Raw genomic sequence first — 19,022 nt, 5'->3', positions numbered from 1 at the left:
GACCATATCTTTTTATCTACAAAAGATTTTAATCTGATTCTAATTGGGTTGGAAATTATACTTCAAGAAATTTCCAAAGTCATATTATATGATTTATTTGGACTTTCGGATAAAAAGATATGATAAAAACAAAAACGTACGAAGCTGATTAATAGCGCCTGGCGCTAACCTTCAGCGCCTGACGCTAATTGCCAACGTCGACGCTAATCAAGTTTTATGCGCGTCAAAACTCTGTTTTGATTTTCTATCTTTTTGGCTGAGTTTTTCTATAAATAGCTTTCTAAAAACTCCATTTTCATTCACCAACTCTCATCAAGAATTTCTTGATTCTCTCTCTCTTTCTAAGCCTAGCTTTTTACAAACACAATTCCTCATACATTAGCACTAGACACACCTAGCATAGTTCGAAGTTGCCTTCGCCCTAGACGTGAAAGGTTTAATTTCTAAGGGTTTGGTCCTAAATCTCTTTCAATTATTTAATTTAATTGTATTTTGTTATTATTTTCCTTGAAGTTACTAACGTGTGTATTTTGTTATTAGAAATCATGTTTAGGATGTTATTTTGATTCATGGTATCATGTTAGGATGCTTTTCTTAGTATGATATTTAGGGTGATTTGCTTATATCAATTATGATTCCTGTGATGCTTCCTATTTTCTTCCTAATATTTATTCATGTTAGTATCATGTTAGGGCTATAGCTTTGATTTTTATATGCTTAGTGACATGCTAGGGTTTGTTATTAATCTTGTTAGTATCATGCCTAGGATCTTGCTATTATTATGCTTTAACATGATTATTATTATTTTATTCTTATTATTATGTTGCTTGATATATTTATTTTTATTGCTTGATCACACCTTTTATGCATGTTTAAAGGGAATTTGTACTTGTAATCATGCTTAATAAGATAATTAATAATCTTGTTTAGGGTTAATTTGATTATAATTCAAGTGATCGCCAATAATAGTTTATTTGTGCATTAATATTCAACGAACATAGATAAATAGGTTTAGGGTTAAACCTATTGATTGCATGTTAGTAAGAAAGCGCACATGAATACGATCAGAATAAAGTAGAGGCCTATTATTAGGGCAGGTTCAATCTCTTTTAGGTTGTATTTGTACCTTCAACCCCGAACCCTATTTGGTTCAAGACCTTGTGGAGTTGACGATCTCTTGGATCGTTAAGGGGTGTAACCTTCACCTCGTGAACAGTTTACAAGTTCCTAAAACTTGTTGGCGACTCTTTTGCTCTATCTTCTGTCCCGTTGGACGCCACCGTACTTTAGTGTATGATCACAGTGTGGTTCAAGCTAGGGGTTAACGCTTGAAATATTCCCTACAATAACCCAAAGCACCTTGATGCTTTCTCAAAACACCACGCAACTCTTGATCTTGGCGCTCACTCAAAGAAGAGCTAACAATTACGAGAAAGGTAGAGTTGGGTCCTAAGAATTCATACCTAAGGTGTGATGAGAGAGGCTTGAGCTCAACCATTGGAACCACTTTACCTTCCTTTGATGTTTCCACTTGCAACTCTTCTTGGCTAGAAATGCTCATACACATTTTCTCTTCAACATCCTCAAGGTCTCCGTTGAGGACATCTTCATACAAATCCATCTCCTTGCTAGGAGCACCTATCTTTTCCTTATTCAACAAAACATTCTCAAGAGCATCATTATAATTGAGCAATTGCTCGTGCATGGAAGACACAACATGATCAAGAGAATCAATCAACATGCAATTTTCTAGAGAGGAACTTGGATACTTCATACTATCATTCAAGTCAAATTCTACCACCTCATCCCCTACTTTGAGTGAAATTTTAGCACTCTTCACATCTATCATAGCACCCGAATTAGCAAGGAATGGTCTCCCTAGAATGATAGGAATGCTAGCATCTCCGTCCATCTCAATCACCACAAATTCCACCGAAATGACAAATTTCCCAACCCTCTAAGGAACATCCTCCACCTTACCCTTAGGAATCTTAATTGACCTATCGACCAATTGCAAAGTGATGTAGGTAGGTAAGAGTTCCCCTAGCTCAAGTCTTTGGTATATCGAATATGGCATAAGGCTAACACTAGCACTTAGGTCACATAAGGCATTCTCGATTTGCATTTTATAAATGGCACAAGGGATGAAAAAGGTTTCCGGGGTCTTTGAGCTTAGGTGGCATCTTGTTCATTATAATTACACTATAATTCTTGGTCAAGTTCACCGTCTTTACAACATCACAAGTCCTCCTACCGCTCAAAATGTCTTTGAGGAATTTTGCATAGTTGGGCATTTGGGTGACAACTTTGGTAAATGGTAGAGAAAGGTGAAGTTGGTTGAGCATGTCAATAAATCTTCCAAATTGTTCATCTAACTTGTGTCTCATGAATTTTTGTGGATAAGGAAGTTTGGGTTTCACAATTTCTTTCTCCACTCTCACCTCACTAGGTTTCTTAATCTCAACCTCACTCAAAGATGCACCATCTCTCTCATATTCTACCAAAACCTCATTTGTGGCTTCCTTGATCTTACTCTTTCTAGGAAAACTCTCCTCAAGAACCTTACCACACCTTGTAACAATAGCTTTGACTGGTCTCTTGGGATCTAGGCCTTGGGAAGGTAAAAATGAAAGACTATCTTGGTCTTTCAAAGCATTAACAAGTTGAGAAATTTGGTTTTCAAGCATCTTATTATGAGTCATCATTTCATTAAATTTCTTGTCACTTACGGCCATGTAAGTGTTCAACAACTTAGTTTGATTTTCAATGATTTCTTCCAAATTAGTCCTAGAAGAAGAAGAGGAGGATTGAACATAGGAATCATCATTCTGGGTCTTTGGAGCAAATCCGGGTGGGGGACCCGTTTGAGAGTTATTTTGAAAATTTCCCCTATTTTGATTGTTCCAATTACCTCTACCTTGATTATGGTTACCATAACCTTGGTTATGATTACCATAATTTTGGTTTTGATTTTGGCCACTATAACCTTGGTTGTTATAGTTACCTCGGGAATTTTGGTTGTAGTTGTCAAAATTGCCACGGTTGTTGTAATTCCTATTCTATTGGCCTCTTTGATTCTCAAACCTAGAATCATTATTGTTTGACACATAGTTGTAGACACCCATTTGTGTCTCCCCAAAACCAAACCCGGTGATGAGTACCTTTCACGTCGAATCATAATCGAATGAAATGAAAGTGTGGAAAGTTTAGTGTTGCGGATAGTTTTAATTTCTTTTCTATTCTCTCTATTTTTGAAAACTTTTTTAAAAAAACAGCCAATCCAGTTTGGTTGGTCCATGATATGGGTCCAATATTAGTGTAGTTGGATGGGGCTTGACAAGAGCTTTCCAACGATATATTATAAGCCCAATTCCGATGAATATTGAGGAAGTTATGGCCAATTTACTAAACTGGGCCCGTTTTGAGCCTTATATGCGGCCCAATGATCTAGGGGAGGGCCTAATATGATTTATCATTCCTAATGCAATTAGGAATGGTTTTAGTCTTCAAGATTCTTCTAGAAGGTTCTTTTCATTCCTAATTCAATTAGCATTGATAAATTGACTTTTGTTGACTTTTCAGAGTTTTAATTAAAATCAAAGAGCATTTTTGAGGGAAATACAATTTTATCCTCCTGTACGGCAATTTTATCTGATTTTAAGAAAACACGTGATTTTCTGAATCAGCGCCAAACGCCAGCTGTAGCACCTGGAGCTACGCTTGGCGCCTGGCGCCAGCATTGGCGCCTGGCGCCAACAGCCAACATTGGCGCTGGTTCGTTTTCATGTGCGCCAAACTCTGTTTGGATATGTTTATCTTTTTGGCTGATTTTCTCTATAAATAACGTCGTAAAAACTCCGTTTTCATTCACCTACAGCCAGTTTTCATTCATCAATCCTCTCTCATTCTCTTTAATCATTCACCAACTCTCATCAAGATTCTTTTGATCTCTCTCTCTCTTTTTCTAAACTAGCTTTTTACATACAAAATTCCGCATTCATTAGATCTAGAAACACCTAGCCATATTCGAAGTTGCCTTCGCCCTAGACGTGAAAGGTCTAATTTCTGAGGGTTTGGTCCCAAATCTCTTTTTCCATTATTTAATTTAATTATTTTAATTATTATTTTCCTTGAATTTACTAACGTATGTATTTTGTTATTAGAAAGAGGTACGAGGCGTCAAAGTAAGTACTTTAATGGTTTAATTGATGTTATTATGTAGAAATCATGTTTAGATTGTTATTTTGATTCCTAGTATCATGTCTAGGGTAATTTTAATATCAAATATGATTGTTACGATGCTTCCTATGTTTTTCCTAATATTTATGATTGTTAGTATCATGTTAGGGTTAAAGCTTTGATTTTTATTGTTTAGTGACATGCTAGGGTTTGTTATTAATCTTGTTAGTATCATGCCTAGGATCTTGCTATGCTTTAACATGATTATTAATATGATTGTTATTACGATGATTATTATTATGATTGTTATTACGATGATTATTATTATGATTATACTTTATGATTTATGATTATAATTGTTATACTTTATTATTATTGATTATTCTTAATTATGATTGTTATGATTATAATAATTATATTTGTATTATTTTGATTATTATTATGTTGTTTGATTATTTATATTGTTAATGCTTGATCATACCTTTTATGCATGTTTAAAGAGAATTGGTACTTGTAATCACGCTTAATAAGATAATTAATAATCGTGTTAGGGTTAATATAATTATAATTCAAGTGATCGCCAATAATAGTGTTATTTGTGCAATTAAATTCAACCAACATAGATTAAACAGGTTTAGCTTAGGGCTAATCCTATTGATTGTATGTTAGTAAAAAAGCGCACATGAATACGATCAGAATAAAGTAGAGGCCTATTATTAGGGCAGGTTCAATCTCTTTTAGGTTGATTTGTACCTTCATCCCCGAACCCTTATTTGGTTCAAGACCTTATGGAGTTGACAATCTCTTGGATCGTTAAGGGGTGTAACCTTCACCCTGTGAACGGTTTACAAGTTCCTAAAACTTGTTGGCGACTCTTTTACTCTATCTTCTTCCCTTTTGAACGCCACCGTACTTTAGTGTATGATCACAGTGGGGTTCAAGCTAGGGGTTAACGCTTGAAAATATTCCCTACAATAGTTCACATGCTCATTCACATTTCCATCTTGATCATCACAAACAACTATACATGAATGAAGGCAATTAGAAGCATCATGATCACACAATCCTGTAGACACCAAAATGTGTCTCCCCAAAACCAAACCCAGTGATGAATACCTTTTGCGTCGAATCATAATCGAACAAAGTGAAGGTGTGAAAAGTCTAATGTTGCGGTTAGTTTTTATAAAAAAATCTTTCTTTCTGTTTTCGATAACCTACTCTATTTTTATTATATGAAAATAGTCAATCCAGTTTAGTTTGGTCCATGACAAGGGTACAATAATAGTGTAGTTGGATAGGGCTTGAAAAGACCTTTCCAACGATATATTATAAGCCCAATTCCGATGAATAATGAGGAAGTTATTATGGTCAAAATATTAAACTAGGCCCGGTTTGGTTCTTATATGCGGCCCAATGATCTAAAGGAGGGCCTATTATTAATTTTCATTCCTAAAGCTATTAGGATTGATTATAGAAGGTTCTTTTGAATCCTAATGGAGTTAGGACTGATAATTATGTTTAAAAAAGTTTGAAATTGAATAAAACTACTCCTTTTGAGAATCCTTGTTCTGTACGAAATGGAATATATTCAGATATTATCTTTGTGCCTCATAATCTTTACCCAAATCTTTTATGGTTAGATAGATCTTGAAATTATCTTTCCAATGATATATTATAATACTAATTCCGAGTTATAACGAAAAAGATATGAATGGAATACGAAACTCTATCCGAAATTGACACCCTTCCACTATTTCAGCCATATCTTTTTATCTACAAAAGATTTTAATCTGATTCTAGTTGGGTTGAAAACTAGAATTCAAGAGCTTATCAACGAAATATTATATGACTTATTTGGACTTATGGATCAAAAGATATGAAAAAAACAAAATCCGCAAAAACTGTCTTGCAACTCGGACGACAAGTTTGTCGCTTGGCGACAGGTACTGTTGTTGTCGACAGAGACGTGTTTTATTCCTTTTCAAACATTGATTCATTTTTATCGATTCCGGACTATTTTCTTATAAATAGGGTTCCTGGACCTCTGTTTTTAATCATCAACTTTTAACCAGAATTCTCTAATTATCTTCTCTCTCTCTAATCTAAAGCTTATTCTCTCTCCCTTTTCTAGCTAGCCTTTTACAAACACAATGTCTCATACATTAGCACTAGACACACTTAGCCAAATTCGAAGTTGTCTTCGCCCTAGACGTGAAAGGTTTGATATTCTGAGGGTTTGGTCCCAAATCTCTATTCAATTATTTGATTTAATTGTTTGATTTTATATTTTCCTTGAAGTTACTAATTACTTGTGTATTTTGTTATTAGAAAGAGATACGAAGCATCCAAGTAAGAACTTTAATTGCTTTATTAATATTTTAATATAGAAATCATGCTTAGATTGTTATTTTGATTCCTATTATCATGTTAGGATGCTTTTCTTAATATGATATTTAGGGTAAAGAATAAGTTGCTTATATCAATTATCAATTATGATTTATATGATACTTCCTACTTTCTTTCTTAATAGCATGTTAGTATCATGTTAGGGTTAAAGCTATAATCTTTATTGTTTAGTGACATTCTAGGGTTTGTTATTAATCTTGTAGTATCATGCCTAGGATTTTGATATTAATATTATGCTTTAACATGATTATGATAATTATAATTATGATTATTGTTGCTTCAAATTATATAATTTAACGTAATTTATTAATTAGTGAATTGTTTCACGTAATTTGTTAATTTACGAATTGTTTCACGTAATTTGTTAATTTACAAATTGTTTCACGTAATTTGTTAATTTACGAATTGTTTCACGTAATTTGTTAATTTATGAATTATTTCACGTAATTTGTTAATTTACGAATTGTTTCGCGTAATATGTTAATTTTCAAATTATTTAATGTTATTTGTTAATTTACGAATTATTTCATGTTATTTGTTAAATGACGGATAATTTATATATAATTTGTTAATATTATGTTACTTTATTATATTTATTATTTGTTATTGCTTGATCACACCTTTTATACATGTTTAAAGGGAATTTGTACTTGTAATTACACTTAATAAGATAATTAATAATCTTTTTTAGGGTTAATATGATTATAATTCAAGTGATCGTTAATAATAGATTTATTTGTGCATTAATTTTCAACCAACATAGATTAAACAGGTTTAGGATTAACCTAATGATTGCATGTTAGTCAGAAAGTGCACATGGATACGAGAAGAATAAAGTAGAGGCCTATTATTAGGGCAGGTTCTTTCTCTTTTAGATTGGATTTGTACCTTCATCCCGAACTTCCAGTCTTGGTTCCAGACCTATTAGAGTTAACGATCTCTTGGATCGTTAAGGGGTGTAACCTTCACCCTGTGAACGGTTAACAAGTTCCTAAAACTTGTTGGCGACTCTTTTGCTTTAGCTTCCTTCCTTTTGGACGCCACCGTACTTTAGTATATGATCACAGTGGGGTTCAAGTTTGGGATAATGTTTGAAATATTCTCTACAGTTTTTGGCGACTCCGCTGGGGAGGATTTCTATTTTAATTCCTAAAATTAATTTTGGCAATTATTTAGAATGAGTGGATGAGTCTCGAAAAGTTCTAAGTATTTCATGTGCGTAATTTTAATTAACATTATTGTCATATGCATAAAAAAGGTTCTCATTGGAAAGACCATCCCTAATGAGTCAAAAACATAGGATTTTTACACGTAGGAAATTTAAGAAATATCTTTCACAACTAGAATCGAAATAATAATCCAAAAATTGAAAAATTCTAAGAATACAGAAAGCTGTTGAGGCATGTAGGAACTAGCGTCTAGAAAGCGGCGTTCATCGCCTGAAAAATGGCTTTGTCGCCAAGCAAAAATTTTGTCGTTTGGCGACAGACTCTGTTTTCTGGCGCCGTGTTCTTCCAATATCGAGCAAGAAATCTGTCTTCTTGTTTCGACTAGTTTTAGCACTGTTAGCTCGATTCTACTTCCTGATTGAGTTTTGCACTCTTTTCTGAAACCCATATGTGTTCTACATATGGACATAACCCTCTGGGAATTCATGCTCCATCTACCCAATTAAACGCTCTGAGCAACAAAGGGTACATCCGAGAATGTTGAATTCACCAAACCATGGAAGCGAGTTTAACTCGCGGGGTCCCATCCATACGCGCCAACCCTTCCAAAGGTAAGGCTTCCGCACGGTGCATCCGGACTCATAACCATGGACCCTCTTTGACTAACCCATATCCCAAACTTTAGAGAACTAGATCCATGGTTAGGTTGCAAACTCATTGCATCATGTTGTGACTATTTGACTACTTGTGCATCTCTTACTTGTGCGTACTTATTATGTGACTAAACTAACCGTTTGGTTTAACTTGTGTTTGTAAATAAGTCTTAATAAACTAACCAAGGACTAAAATAATTTGCTTAATTAATTGATTAATTAATTTGAACTAATGAATAAAACTTAAAATCGAGCCATAGTTCCTTTAAGTCAACCCGGATTTTTATTCCCGTATACTGCACAAGCGTCAACTTGTTTTGGTCATATCCGGAGTTCTAGGAAGAACTACTAGTCGTACAGCCTATGGATCTGCCGCCCCGAGTTTTATCTTTAATTTGGCGTTGGGGTCGTCCTAAATAGAGTCGCAGATCAAAAGTTATGACTAAAATACCACAGCCTGTTCAGTTTAATGCATATACGTGAGGTCTTAACTTAGTCTTTGCTTGAGTCTAGTCACATAGTCTAGCCACATGTTCATGACATGAGTCTTAACATGTCACCTACACTCACTATGTTTAGCACACAATTATATGTATGTACACAATGACCATATCTTAGGTTCATGCAAGAGTCGTTTTCCGTCATTCGAGTGGGGGTCCAATTTATTCCCATTCTTTTCCACCTTCTCTTCCATGTTGAATAGAGTTTAAGTCAAAATAAATAAATAATGAAAACTTATCCCTAATTTCCCTTTCCACATTACTTGTTCAAGGAGAGAAGGGAGATTAATCAAAGACAACAACTTTATTCAAGTTCAACTTTTTGATAAACCAGTCGGTCGAAAAAGAAAAGCTAAGAAGATAATGGCAAGTCAAGAAGAAGTCAATGAGCTTAAGAAGCAAATGGCCAATGTGACTGAGGTGTTGAAGGCTTTAACCCTTTTAATCAATGACCCTGTGAACCAACAACAAATGAAGCTTATGCAAGAAAGCTTGAGCAAAATATCCAATGACTATAGATTTCAGGGCATTAGCTCACAAAGGGTCTCAGTGGACAAGGAGCTTCTTTCGCTAAAGTTCAATGCCAATGACATCCCTAAGTTCAAGGCAACAGATAATCCTTACTTCCACTTAAGGGCCTTTGAAACTGTAATGAACATTAAAGGGATTGATAAGAATATTTTTCACTCTTTGTTCTCGCTATCTTTTGAAACCATTTGTCAACATTGGTTCTTCTCTCTTGATAAAGAGAAGACCTCTACATGGGATGGAATAAAAAATTCTTTCATTGATAGATATAAGTGTAATATTCAAATTGAAACCGACCATAGACAACTTGAGATGCTAAAACAAAAAGAAAACGAAGGGTTCACCTCCTTCTTCAACAAGTGGAGGGAAACTTCCGCTAACATGATCGAATTCCCTATTGAAAAAGAATCCGTGAGGATGTTCACCAAAAATTTACAAGAAAAGTATTCAAAGCACTTAAAATATCAACACAACTTGAATACTTTCCAGGCCGTCTATGACATCGAGATCGAAGATGACCTCGCAAAGCAAAAAGCTATTAACAATATTAACCACGGTGGCTAGAAAGGAAAGAAGAATGACAATCCTTCTTCTTCCGAAAACGCCCACTCTAGTAACAATGTTAGTACCTTTGATCTCAGTGAAGTCTTAGCCATGGATAACCAAGGATCTAAGAAGCAACTAAGGAAAGACTTCACCCCCATTGGGATGAGCTATGATGCTGCCTTTGATCTACTCCATACTAAGGGACTCATAACTCCTACTGGACCTATTCAAGATCATGCACCTGAAAAGAGATTGTCTAGTTGGAACCCAGATGCACATTGCAAGTACCATCAAGGTAGGGGTCATACTACTGAGAGTTGTTGGAAGCTAAAAGAGGCTATCCAACATTTGATCGATAATAACAAGCTTCCCATACCTCCAGCTAGCAAGAAGAGCGAGTGATGATAAAGCAAAGACACGAAGCAAGCTTCAACGACAAGATTTCATGACCTCTTTTTCTATTTCTTTTATTTTGTCCCATCCCCAATAAGTCTAGCATAGACACCTTCTATTTTTCCTTAGATATACTTTTTAGATTTTTTCTTTTTCCCTTTTAATAAAATGAGCATTTTATTTCTTGCGTATGATCATTGCATCGCATTAAAAAAAAATAAATAAATAAAAGGAAAAACTAAGCACAAGGTATACCAATGATTTGAGGCACCCCTTGTAGCCATATCATATCATCTTTTACCCTTCAAATATGCAATCCTTTCTTGATAAACCACTTTGAGCCTCATCTAACGATTGACCTTTCTTTCTTCAACCCACATCTACCTAACCTTGAGATGGGATAGTGTGTAACTTATGCGATTTTCAAAGAACAAAAGCTTGAGTGATTCAAAAGATTAAAACAACAAAATAGAAATAATAAAGTGTACAAAAGGGCAAGTGTTCCAATGTATTTGACACGAACATGTCTTTGATATGAACACGTCTCAGATTGCGTCTTTTATCGAGTGTTCGGTACCGTGCCTGAGAAACATGAATGTCAAGTGAGTGATAGACCGCATGATCGGGATTGCCCACACTTATAAAAATAAAATAAATGCTAAAGCGAAAGAGAGAGCTAAAAAAAAGAGTACAAAGCCTCAAGCATAAAAATATTCAAAAGCAAGGTTGCACACCTTGGGGGTTTATCTAGGGTCTTGAGCCTTTTATCCTCTTCTTATTCAAACCTTTAGCCTAACCACGTTACAACCCTTAAATGACCTCTTTGAGGCATACACATACTTGTGCGAGGTTCGGCTAGAGCTACGTTCGGCTTGATTCCTAACGGATGCGTAGGCAACCTCACATCGAGGTGCGGCCGTAATATAAAAATGCATAATTGATTATATCAAGGGATATCCAATGCTCATCGTTATCCATGTAGAGCTAGACTTGGGGGCTTGATCCTTACATTATTAGCTTACCCAGCCTAAGAGTCACCACCATTTGACTCTTTTTAATATATTTTTCCACACGCTTAGCTCTTGGGGCCTAACCTTAGTGTCATTTTCACACACTGCACTGATATATGACCAAATAGTCCTTCCCTTAGGAACCCTTTTGTCATGAAATCTTAACACAACATTGAATCATACTTCGTCATAACAAAATCACTCATCACTCATCATTGCATCACAAAGTACGAAGTGCTTAGCCTCCGTGCCTAAGTTACCCAAATACTTTCATCATGGAGTCAACAATTGAGATACCTAGGATGAATTAATCCTTGCACAATGTTTGACTAAGATCATTCAACATGCACTTTTAAAAACTTCGCTTCTTTCTTTTTTTTGCGTCTTTCTTTTTCGGGAGAAAGTCGATACCCTCCACAAAAATGACGGAAATTTTTGCTTTTTTGCATTTTTCGAGTCGCACGATCACACTATAATGCACACACGAGTCATGAACGTTAAGTCATATCGTGTCATATCATCTTGAATTGAGTCTAACACATGTTTCAAGCACTTTGAGTCGAGTCATGACAAGTCATATGTGTTAAAGACACATTAAGTCTTAACTAATCCTTAGGTCAACCCTAAGATAATTAAAGAGATGAGCAAAGTCCTATAGTCCAAAATATAAATGCAGGTGCATCTCAGCAAGCAAGAACATTCCCGAATTTTTTTTCAAAAAGTCGCGAATGAAAACCTTACTCCAACGCCAAACGACAAGGTTGTCATCTAGTGACAACATCTATTGCCTGGAGACAGAGGCAAAGTGCGGCAACACATTTTCCAAGCAGGTGCTGGTGCGACGACACAATGCGTGGCCCCCATATTAGATTATGCGGACCTAGTATAGAAATTTTCGGGTTCATTGGTACGCCAGTTAGCCCCTCTAAGCAATTTGACATGATTTTGTAATTGGCTTGATTACAATCACATAAAGTGATCGACCTGATAAAAGATCATCTCACTCAGCTTAAAGCGCCTAAATATTGGCTCATAACAAAGGCACTGACATAAAGATTCACAAGAAGTAAAAAGCACCGACGTAATGGTTCACAAACAGTAAAAATGCGCTGACGTGCCGGCATCGCGGAAATTACAGCAAAAAAAAATGCAACAGCAAAGTTCAAGCGAGCTTTAAAGATCGACAAGCGTTGGTCTTCAGTAATTTCCTTTGGAACATTATCACAACAACTGAGGATGACATCAAGCGAAGTTATCTTCGACAGCGTTCCCTAGGATATGGAAAGTTGTCAGAAAGCTGAGGATGGTTTCAAGTGAAGTTATCTTCGACGACGTTTGCTGAGATTGTAGAGGTTTTCATTAAGATTTGAGAAGATAGCACGAGATGGGCGGTCTTCGATAGCATTCTCTAAGATTCTGGAGGTTGTCACCAAGATTTGAGAAGAGCGGTTCGTGATGAGGCGGTCTTCGATGACTTTTGCTATGATTGGGAAGGTTGTCACTATGATTTAAGAAAAAGGCTCGAGATGTATCATCATTAATCGACGGCGTTCCTTAACTTGTGGAGGGTTGGCACGAACAACTGGAGGTGATTTCAAGCGAAGTTATCTTCGATCATGTTCCCTGGCTTGCGGAAGATAGTCATAAGACAAATAGCAAAACAATCTTCGATAGTATTCTCTGGCTTGTAGAAGACTATCACAGCGGAAATCGGGGGCATTTACAAGTAGAGCAGTTTTCAGGCGGTATCCCCTAGATTGAGGAAGATCGTCACAACAAATCAGTTACCCCCAGAGACGTTTGCAGGTTTCAGCGTTACAAGAATGATTTAGGATCGCAGAACGTTATGAATCATTCTCCGTCCCTATCGATACTTTGACTTTTGTTTTCGAAACTTGTGTTTCTCCAAACTCAGTCAAAGTGGGAGCTTCTGTAGACACCCAAATGTGTCTCCCCAAAACCAAACCCAGTGATGAATACCTTTCGCATCGAATCATAATCGAACAAAGTGAAGGTGTGAAAAGTCTAATGTTGCGGTAAGTTTTTATACAAAATCTTTCTGTTTTCGAAAACCTACTCTATTTTATGAAAATAACCAATCCAGTTTATTTTGGTCCATGAAAAGGGTCCAATAATAGTGTAGTTGGATAGGGGTTGAAAAGAACTTTCCAACGATATATTATAAGCCCAACTCCGATGAATAATGAGGAAGTTATGGCCAAAATACTAAACTAGGCCTGATTTGGTTCTTATATGCGTCCCAATGATCTAGAGGAGGGCCAATCATTAATTATCATTCCTAAATCTATTAGAATTGATTATATTATTCTAGAATACTCTAGAATGTTCTTTTGAATCCTAATGGAGTTAGGATTGATAATTATGTTTCAAAGAGTTTGAAATAGAATAAAACTACTCCTTTTGAGAATCCTTGTTTTGTACGAAATGGAATATATTCAGATATTATTTTTGTGTCTCATAATATTTACCCAAATCTTGTACGGTTGGATAGATCTTGAAATTATTTTTTCATGAGATATATTATAATATTAATTCCGAGCTATACGGAAAAGTTATGAATGGAATACGAAACTCTATCCAAAATTGACACCCTTCCACTATTTCGGCAATATCTTTTTATCTTCCAAATATTTTAATTTGATTCTAATTGGGTTGGAAATTAGACTTCAATATCTTTCCAACGACATATTATATGACTTATTTGGGCTTTTGGATCAAAAGATATGATAAAAACATAATTTGCAAAAATTGTCTTGTAGCACCGGACGACAGGTTTGTCGCCTGGCGACAGATCCTGTTGTTGGCGACAGAGGCGTGTTTTATTGCATTTCAAACTCTGATTCGTTTTGATCAATTCCGGACTATTTTCTTATAAATAGGGTCCCTGGACCTCCGTTTTTAATCATCAACTCTTAAATAGAATTCTTTAATTCTCTTCTCTCTTTCTAAGCTAAAGCTTATTCTCTCTCCCTTTTTCTAGCCTAGCCTTTTACAAACATAATTCCTCATACATTAGCACTAGACACACCTATCCAAGTTCGAGGTTGCCTTCGCCCTAGACGTGAAAGGTTTGATATTTCTAAGGGTTTGGTCCCAAATCTCTATTTTAATTTTTTGATTTAATTTTTTGATTTTATATTTTTCTTGATGTTACTAACGTGTGTATTTTGTTATTAGAAAGAGATACGAGGCATCCAAGTAAGTACTTTAATTGTTTTATTGATATTTTGATATAAAAATCATGCTTAGTTTGTTTTTTGATTCCTAGTATCATGTTAGGATGCTTTTCTTAATATGATGTTTAGGGTAAAGAATAAGTTTCTTATATCAATTATGATTTCTATGATTCTTCCTATTATCTTTCTTAATAGCATGTTAGTATCATGTTAGGGTTAAAGCTTTAATCTTTATTGTTTAGTGACATGCTAGGGTTTGTTATTAATCTTGTTAGTATTATGCCTAGGATATTGCTATTAATATTATGATTTAACATGATTATGATTATTGTTGTGTCGAATTGTATAATTTAACGTAATTTGGTAATTTACGAATTATTTAACATAATTTGTTAATATTATGTTACTTGATTATATTTATTATTTGTTATTGCTTGATCACACCTTTTATACATGTTTAAAGGGAATTTGTACTTGTAATTACATTTAATAAGATAATTAATAATCTTTTTTAGGGTTAATATGATTATAATTCAAGTGATCGCCAATAACAAATTTATTTGTGCATTAATATTCAACCGACATAGATTAAACAGGTTTAGACCTAATGATTGCATGTTAGTCAGAAAGGGCACATGAATACGAGAAGAATAAAGTAAAGGCCTATTATTAGGGCAGGTTCTTTTTCTTTTAGATTGGATTTGTACCTTCATCCCCGAACTTCCAGTCTTGGTTCCAGACCTATTGGTGTTAAGATCTCTTGGATCGTTAAGGGGTGTAACCTTCACCCTGTGAAAGGTTTACAAGTTCCTAAAACTTGTTAGCAACTCTTTTGCTCTACCTTCCTTCCCTTTAGACGCCACCTTACTTTAGTGTATGATCACAGTGGGGTTTAAGTTTGGGATAATGCTTGAAATATTCCCTACAGATCCACAAACATCACAAAATAAGCATCCACTAGGCATGTTACTGGAAGAAGGAGAGGGTTGAGGATTAGAAGACATACCTCTCCCATTAGATTGGGAGAGAAGACATGAGACTTGGGAGTTAGCACTTTCCAATTTTGCCTTGATAGCGGACATTTCCTTCCCCGAGTTTGTCATTTGTGAGTAGACATTGTTGATTGCATTTAGATGATCAACCGAGTACACCGAAGAGCTACTCTTGCTAGTTGACTCTCTCTCTCTCCATCTTGCCAATCTCTATAGTATCTCACTACGTCTTAAATTATGTCTACCACTTCCTCTTCCGTTTTATTCATGATGGGACCTCCGGCTCCTCCATCTAAACATGACTTCCCTTGAGGACTAAGGCCTCCATAGAATATTTGAATAATTTGGTAAGTAGGAATTCCGTGGTGAGGACATTCTCTTTGATACTATTTGTATCTCTCCCATGCTTTATAGAGGCTCTCACTTGGCTTTTATTTAAAACCTTGAATAAAAACTCTAGCCTGAGCTGTTTTCTTTTGTGGAAAGAAACAAGATAAAATTCCTTGGTAACTTCGTCCCATGTCCTTAGAGAATTTGGCTTGACCTCCTTGTCTAGCCATTCCAAGGCACGCTCTATGAGGGAAAAGGGAAAGAGCTTGAGGCGGATGAATTCTTAGGAAATTCCATTCACCTTGATAGTATTGCAATATTTTTCGAACTCCTTGAGATTATTTAGTGGGCTTTCATGCTTGGCCCCACTAAATTGTCGCCTCTCTATCAAAGTGATCATTGCCAGCCTTATTTCAAAATAATTCGTCGGTGTTGTAGGTGGAGCAATCCCACTCTCAAATCTATTTGCACCGGGAATCCCCAATTCTTTCAAAGCTACCCTTGGATTTTCTCCCATTCTTGCTTGTTCTTCTTGTTGTGGTTCTTCTTCACTTGAGATGCTAGAACTCAAAGATCGTCTAGCAACCCTTAATCTTGCAATAGTCCTCTCAATCTCCGGATCAAATGGCACTAGTGAATGACCATGTGCTCTATGCATACAATCTCAAAAGAAATGATTAGTAGCACGACTACAAGTGTAGCCTAAAAAGAAAAATCTTTTTGTTTGTTTTTTTTCTTTCTTTTTTTCAATTAAGGATGAAATAGACTCGACAACTATAACAAACTCCCCAACAACGACGCCATTTTGACAGAAGGAAAATGTAAGTCGTTTTCTACCCTTTCCTAGAGCCAAACTAAATGTATAAACACTCGACCAACCTAATACTAGTATATGGTAAGTCAAGGGTCGAACCCAAAGGAATGAGTAGGTGGAAGCTATATCCTATGTCAAGCTACTTCGAAGAATGTAGAAGGTTATGGTTGGTAACTAAGGTATCGAGAAAGCCAAAATAATCGAGAAATTCAATATACGTAACACTACGGATATAGGTTCCACATGCAAGCTCAATGATTACGCTAATTGAAGGATCACTCAATCAATTCAAACACTGCAATGGAAAAAAAATAGTTGCAATCAATAGAATTCAAGAGCTATCTCCTAATAAACCAAACTAGGGTTCACTATGAATGGAAATCAAGGAAAATCACAATCAAATTTAATCAATTAAAGCAATTCTCAAATCAAGGGTTCATATCATTGAAAATTACAATGCAATCTAGATTAATCTTATAGGTTGATCACTCCTAGTCTAATTAATCACATGCACAACTATGTCAACCAATTTAATTGCAACAATTCAATCAATTAAGGATCATCAACTAGTAAAAATCATCAATCAAGCATGCTTTCTCTTCTCCCTAGCAACTAATCTACTCTAATCATGGTAAAATTGAGAAGCAAAACAAATTCAATCACTATCATATTCATTTCAAGTTTACTCAAGAAGAAATTCAATCAATCAACAAATTCTAAAGCAAAGAATGAATTTCAAATCAAAATTCAAGAATCAAAAGGAAATTGCAATAAAAGTAATTCAAAGGAAAGAATTCTCACAAGTTTTCATTGAATTGAAGAAGTAATTCCAAGATTAAATTGAAATCTAAGACCAAATTCAAGTACAATCAAGTAAATCTTAAGCTTCTCTCTCTACTATTTCTGGAAAATAATCCTTAAGTACAAAATAAGTCATCTCCCTAAAAAAAGAAAGTCAAAAGCTATAAATAGAAGAATCAAGCGAAGGGGGTCGGGATAGGCAGTGCGTGCGCACCACCCAGGCCGCACGCGCGCGCACAGCTGGGTATGCGCGCACGCACCACCAATGCTGTGCGCGCGCACCCCTGCTTAGTACTCGTGGCCTTGCCTCCTTCGCTTGCTTAATCAATCTCCGCGCTCCCGAGCTGTTGGGGTTTGGTGAGTCCGACTCACCGCAGAAACAACCCCGACCCAAGGAACCACTCGTAATTAATAAAACCATAAAGCATAAATAAATAAACACAAGAAAAGGAAGAACGAATCATACCCTTAAAGCGAGCACCGCAAATGTCGTGCCTCCAACAGTATCCAACAGTATCTCAAAACGGGCTCTTACTTGAAAGCCTTGAGCACCGCAAATGTCGTGCCTCCAACAGTATCCACCCACAAAGGACGAACACGACTTTTTAGGTCCGCTACCTTTGAGTTAGCAAGGTCCGACCAAAACCCAAGTGTTAATGGAGTTTAAGAGTTTTTCCAAAATATGAAATGCTCTTTCTAACTCCCACTCAAGCACTTTACTCCAAATCCCAAGGTTGGTATTTATAGAGGAAAGTATGAGTGGGAATTTCTATCCCATCAATGTGGGATCATGAAATTCCACATATTAATTTAAATCTAAATTAAATTAAAATTGCAAACTAATAATAAATCTACAAGTGGCATTACCATGTGAAATGGGTTGGTGAGGACCACATGGAGAGTAGGGGACCATACTTGCTCCCCACTCAATACTCTCTTTGTGCCACATGTCCTTACACACTTGCTTCCATATTCCTCAAGTTTCCCCATAGTGACCGGCCCTATGGCCCAGCCACGAGCCCAGCCCGAGCCCAGCCCCGCACCAAGATGTGGGCTGCTGTTGTGCGCGCAAGCCACGCACTTGGTGCGGGCTTGCTGCTGTGCGTGGCTGCTAGTGTGTGCACTGCTAGCACGCTTAGCTTGCGGCAGCTAGCTGCTGCACGCACCACGTGCACGCGGCTGCTAGCTGCTGCTGTGCGTGGCTGCTAGCACGGTGCGCTAGCACACACCTAGCCAGCCATGCTAGGCTCATCTTGGTGCGCTTGCTAGCCACCTATGCTTGGACATTTTTGCCCCTAGAATTCAGACGCTCGGGGCATTCCGATGCTAGGGGTATTTTGGGAATATGGTCGATTTATTATTATTTTGCGCGTCTTGTCTTTTTATTATTTTTTACTCGACTTCCGACGATCGGTTTCGACGCTCCAAGCTCGAATTACCGATGTCTAAATATTTAACACTCGGGCGACGAATTAATTTCTTCCGAATTAATTCGTGGAGTCGG

At 36.3% G+C, this 19,022-nt stretch overlaps 1 protein-coding gene across 1 annotated transcript; it reads right to left on the bottom strand.

The window, feature by feature from the left end:
* Positions 1-2,126: 2,126 nt before the first annotated feature.
* On the bottom strand, positions 2,127-2,735 carry LOC110709369. Its single transcript, XM_021887579.1, has one exon. The coding sequence runs from the start codon at positions 2,733-2,735 to the stop codon at positions 2,127-2,129; it is 609 nt and encodes a 202-aa protein (XP_021743271.1).
* Positions 2,736-19,022: the final 16,287 nt, after the last annotated feature.

This window comes from Chenopodium quinoa, unplaced genomic scaffold (assembly GCF_001683475.1).
Source record: "Chenopodium quinoa cultivar QQ74 unplaced genomic scaffold, ASM168347v1, whole genome shotgun sequence".
In the NCBI taxonomy this organism is placed as follows: Eukaryota; Viridiplantae; Streptophyta; class Magnoliopsida; order Caryophyllales; family Amaranthaceae; genus Chenopodium; species Chenopodium quinoa.
The sequence above is the reverse complement of the archived record's forward strand: the minus strand, read 5'-3'. Positions and strand labels throughout refer to the sequence as shown.

Coding starts and splice junctions, on each gene's coding strand:
- LOC110709369 (XM_021887579.1), bottom strand. CDS start 2,735: ATGGCCGTAAGTGACAAGAAATTTAATGAAATGATGACTCATAATAAG.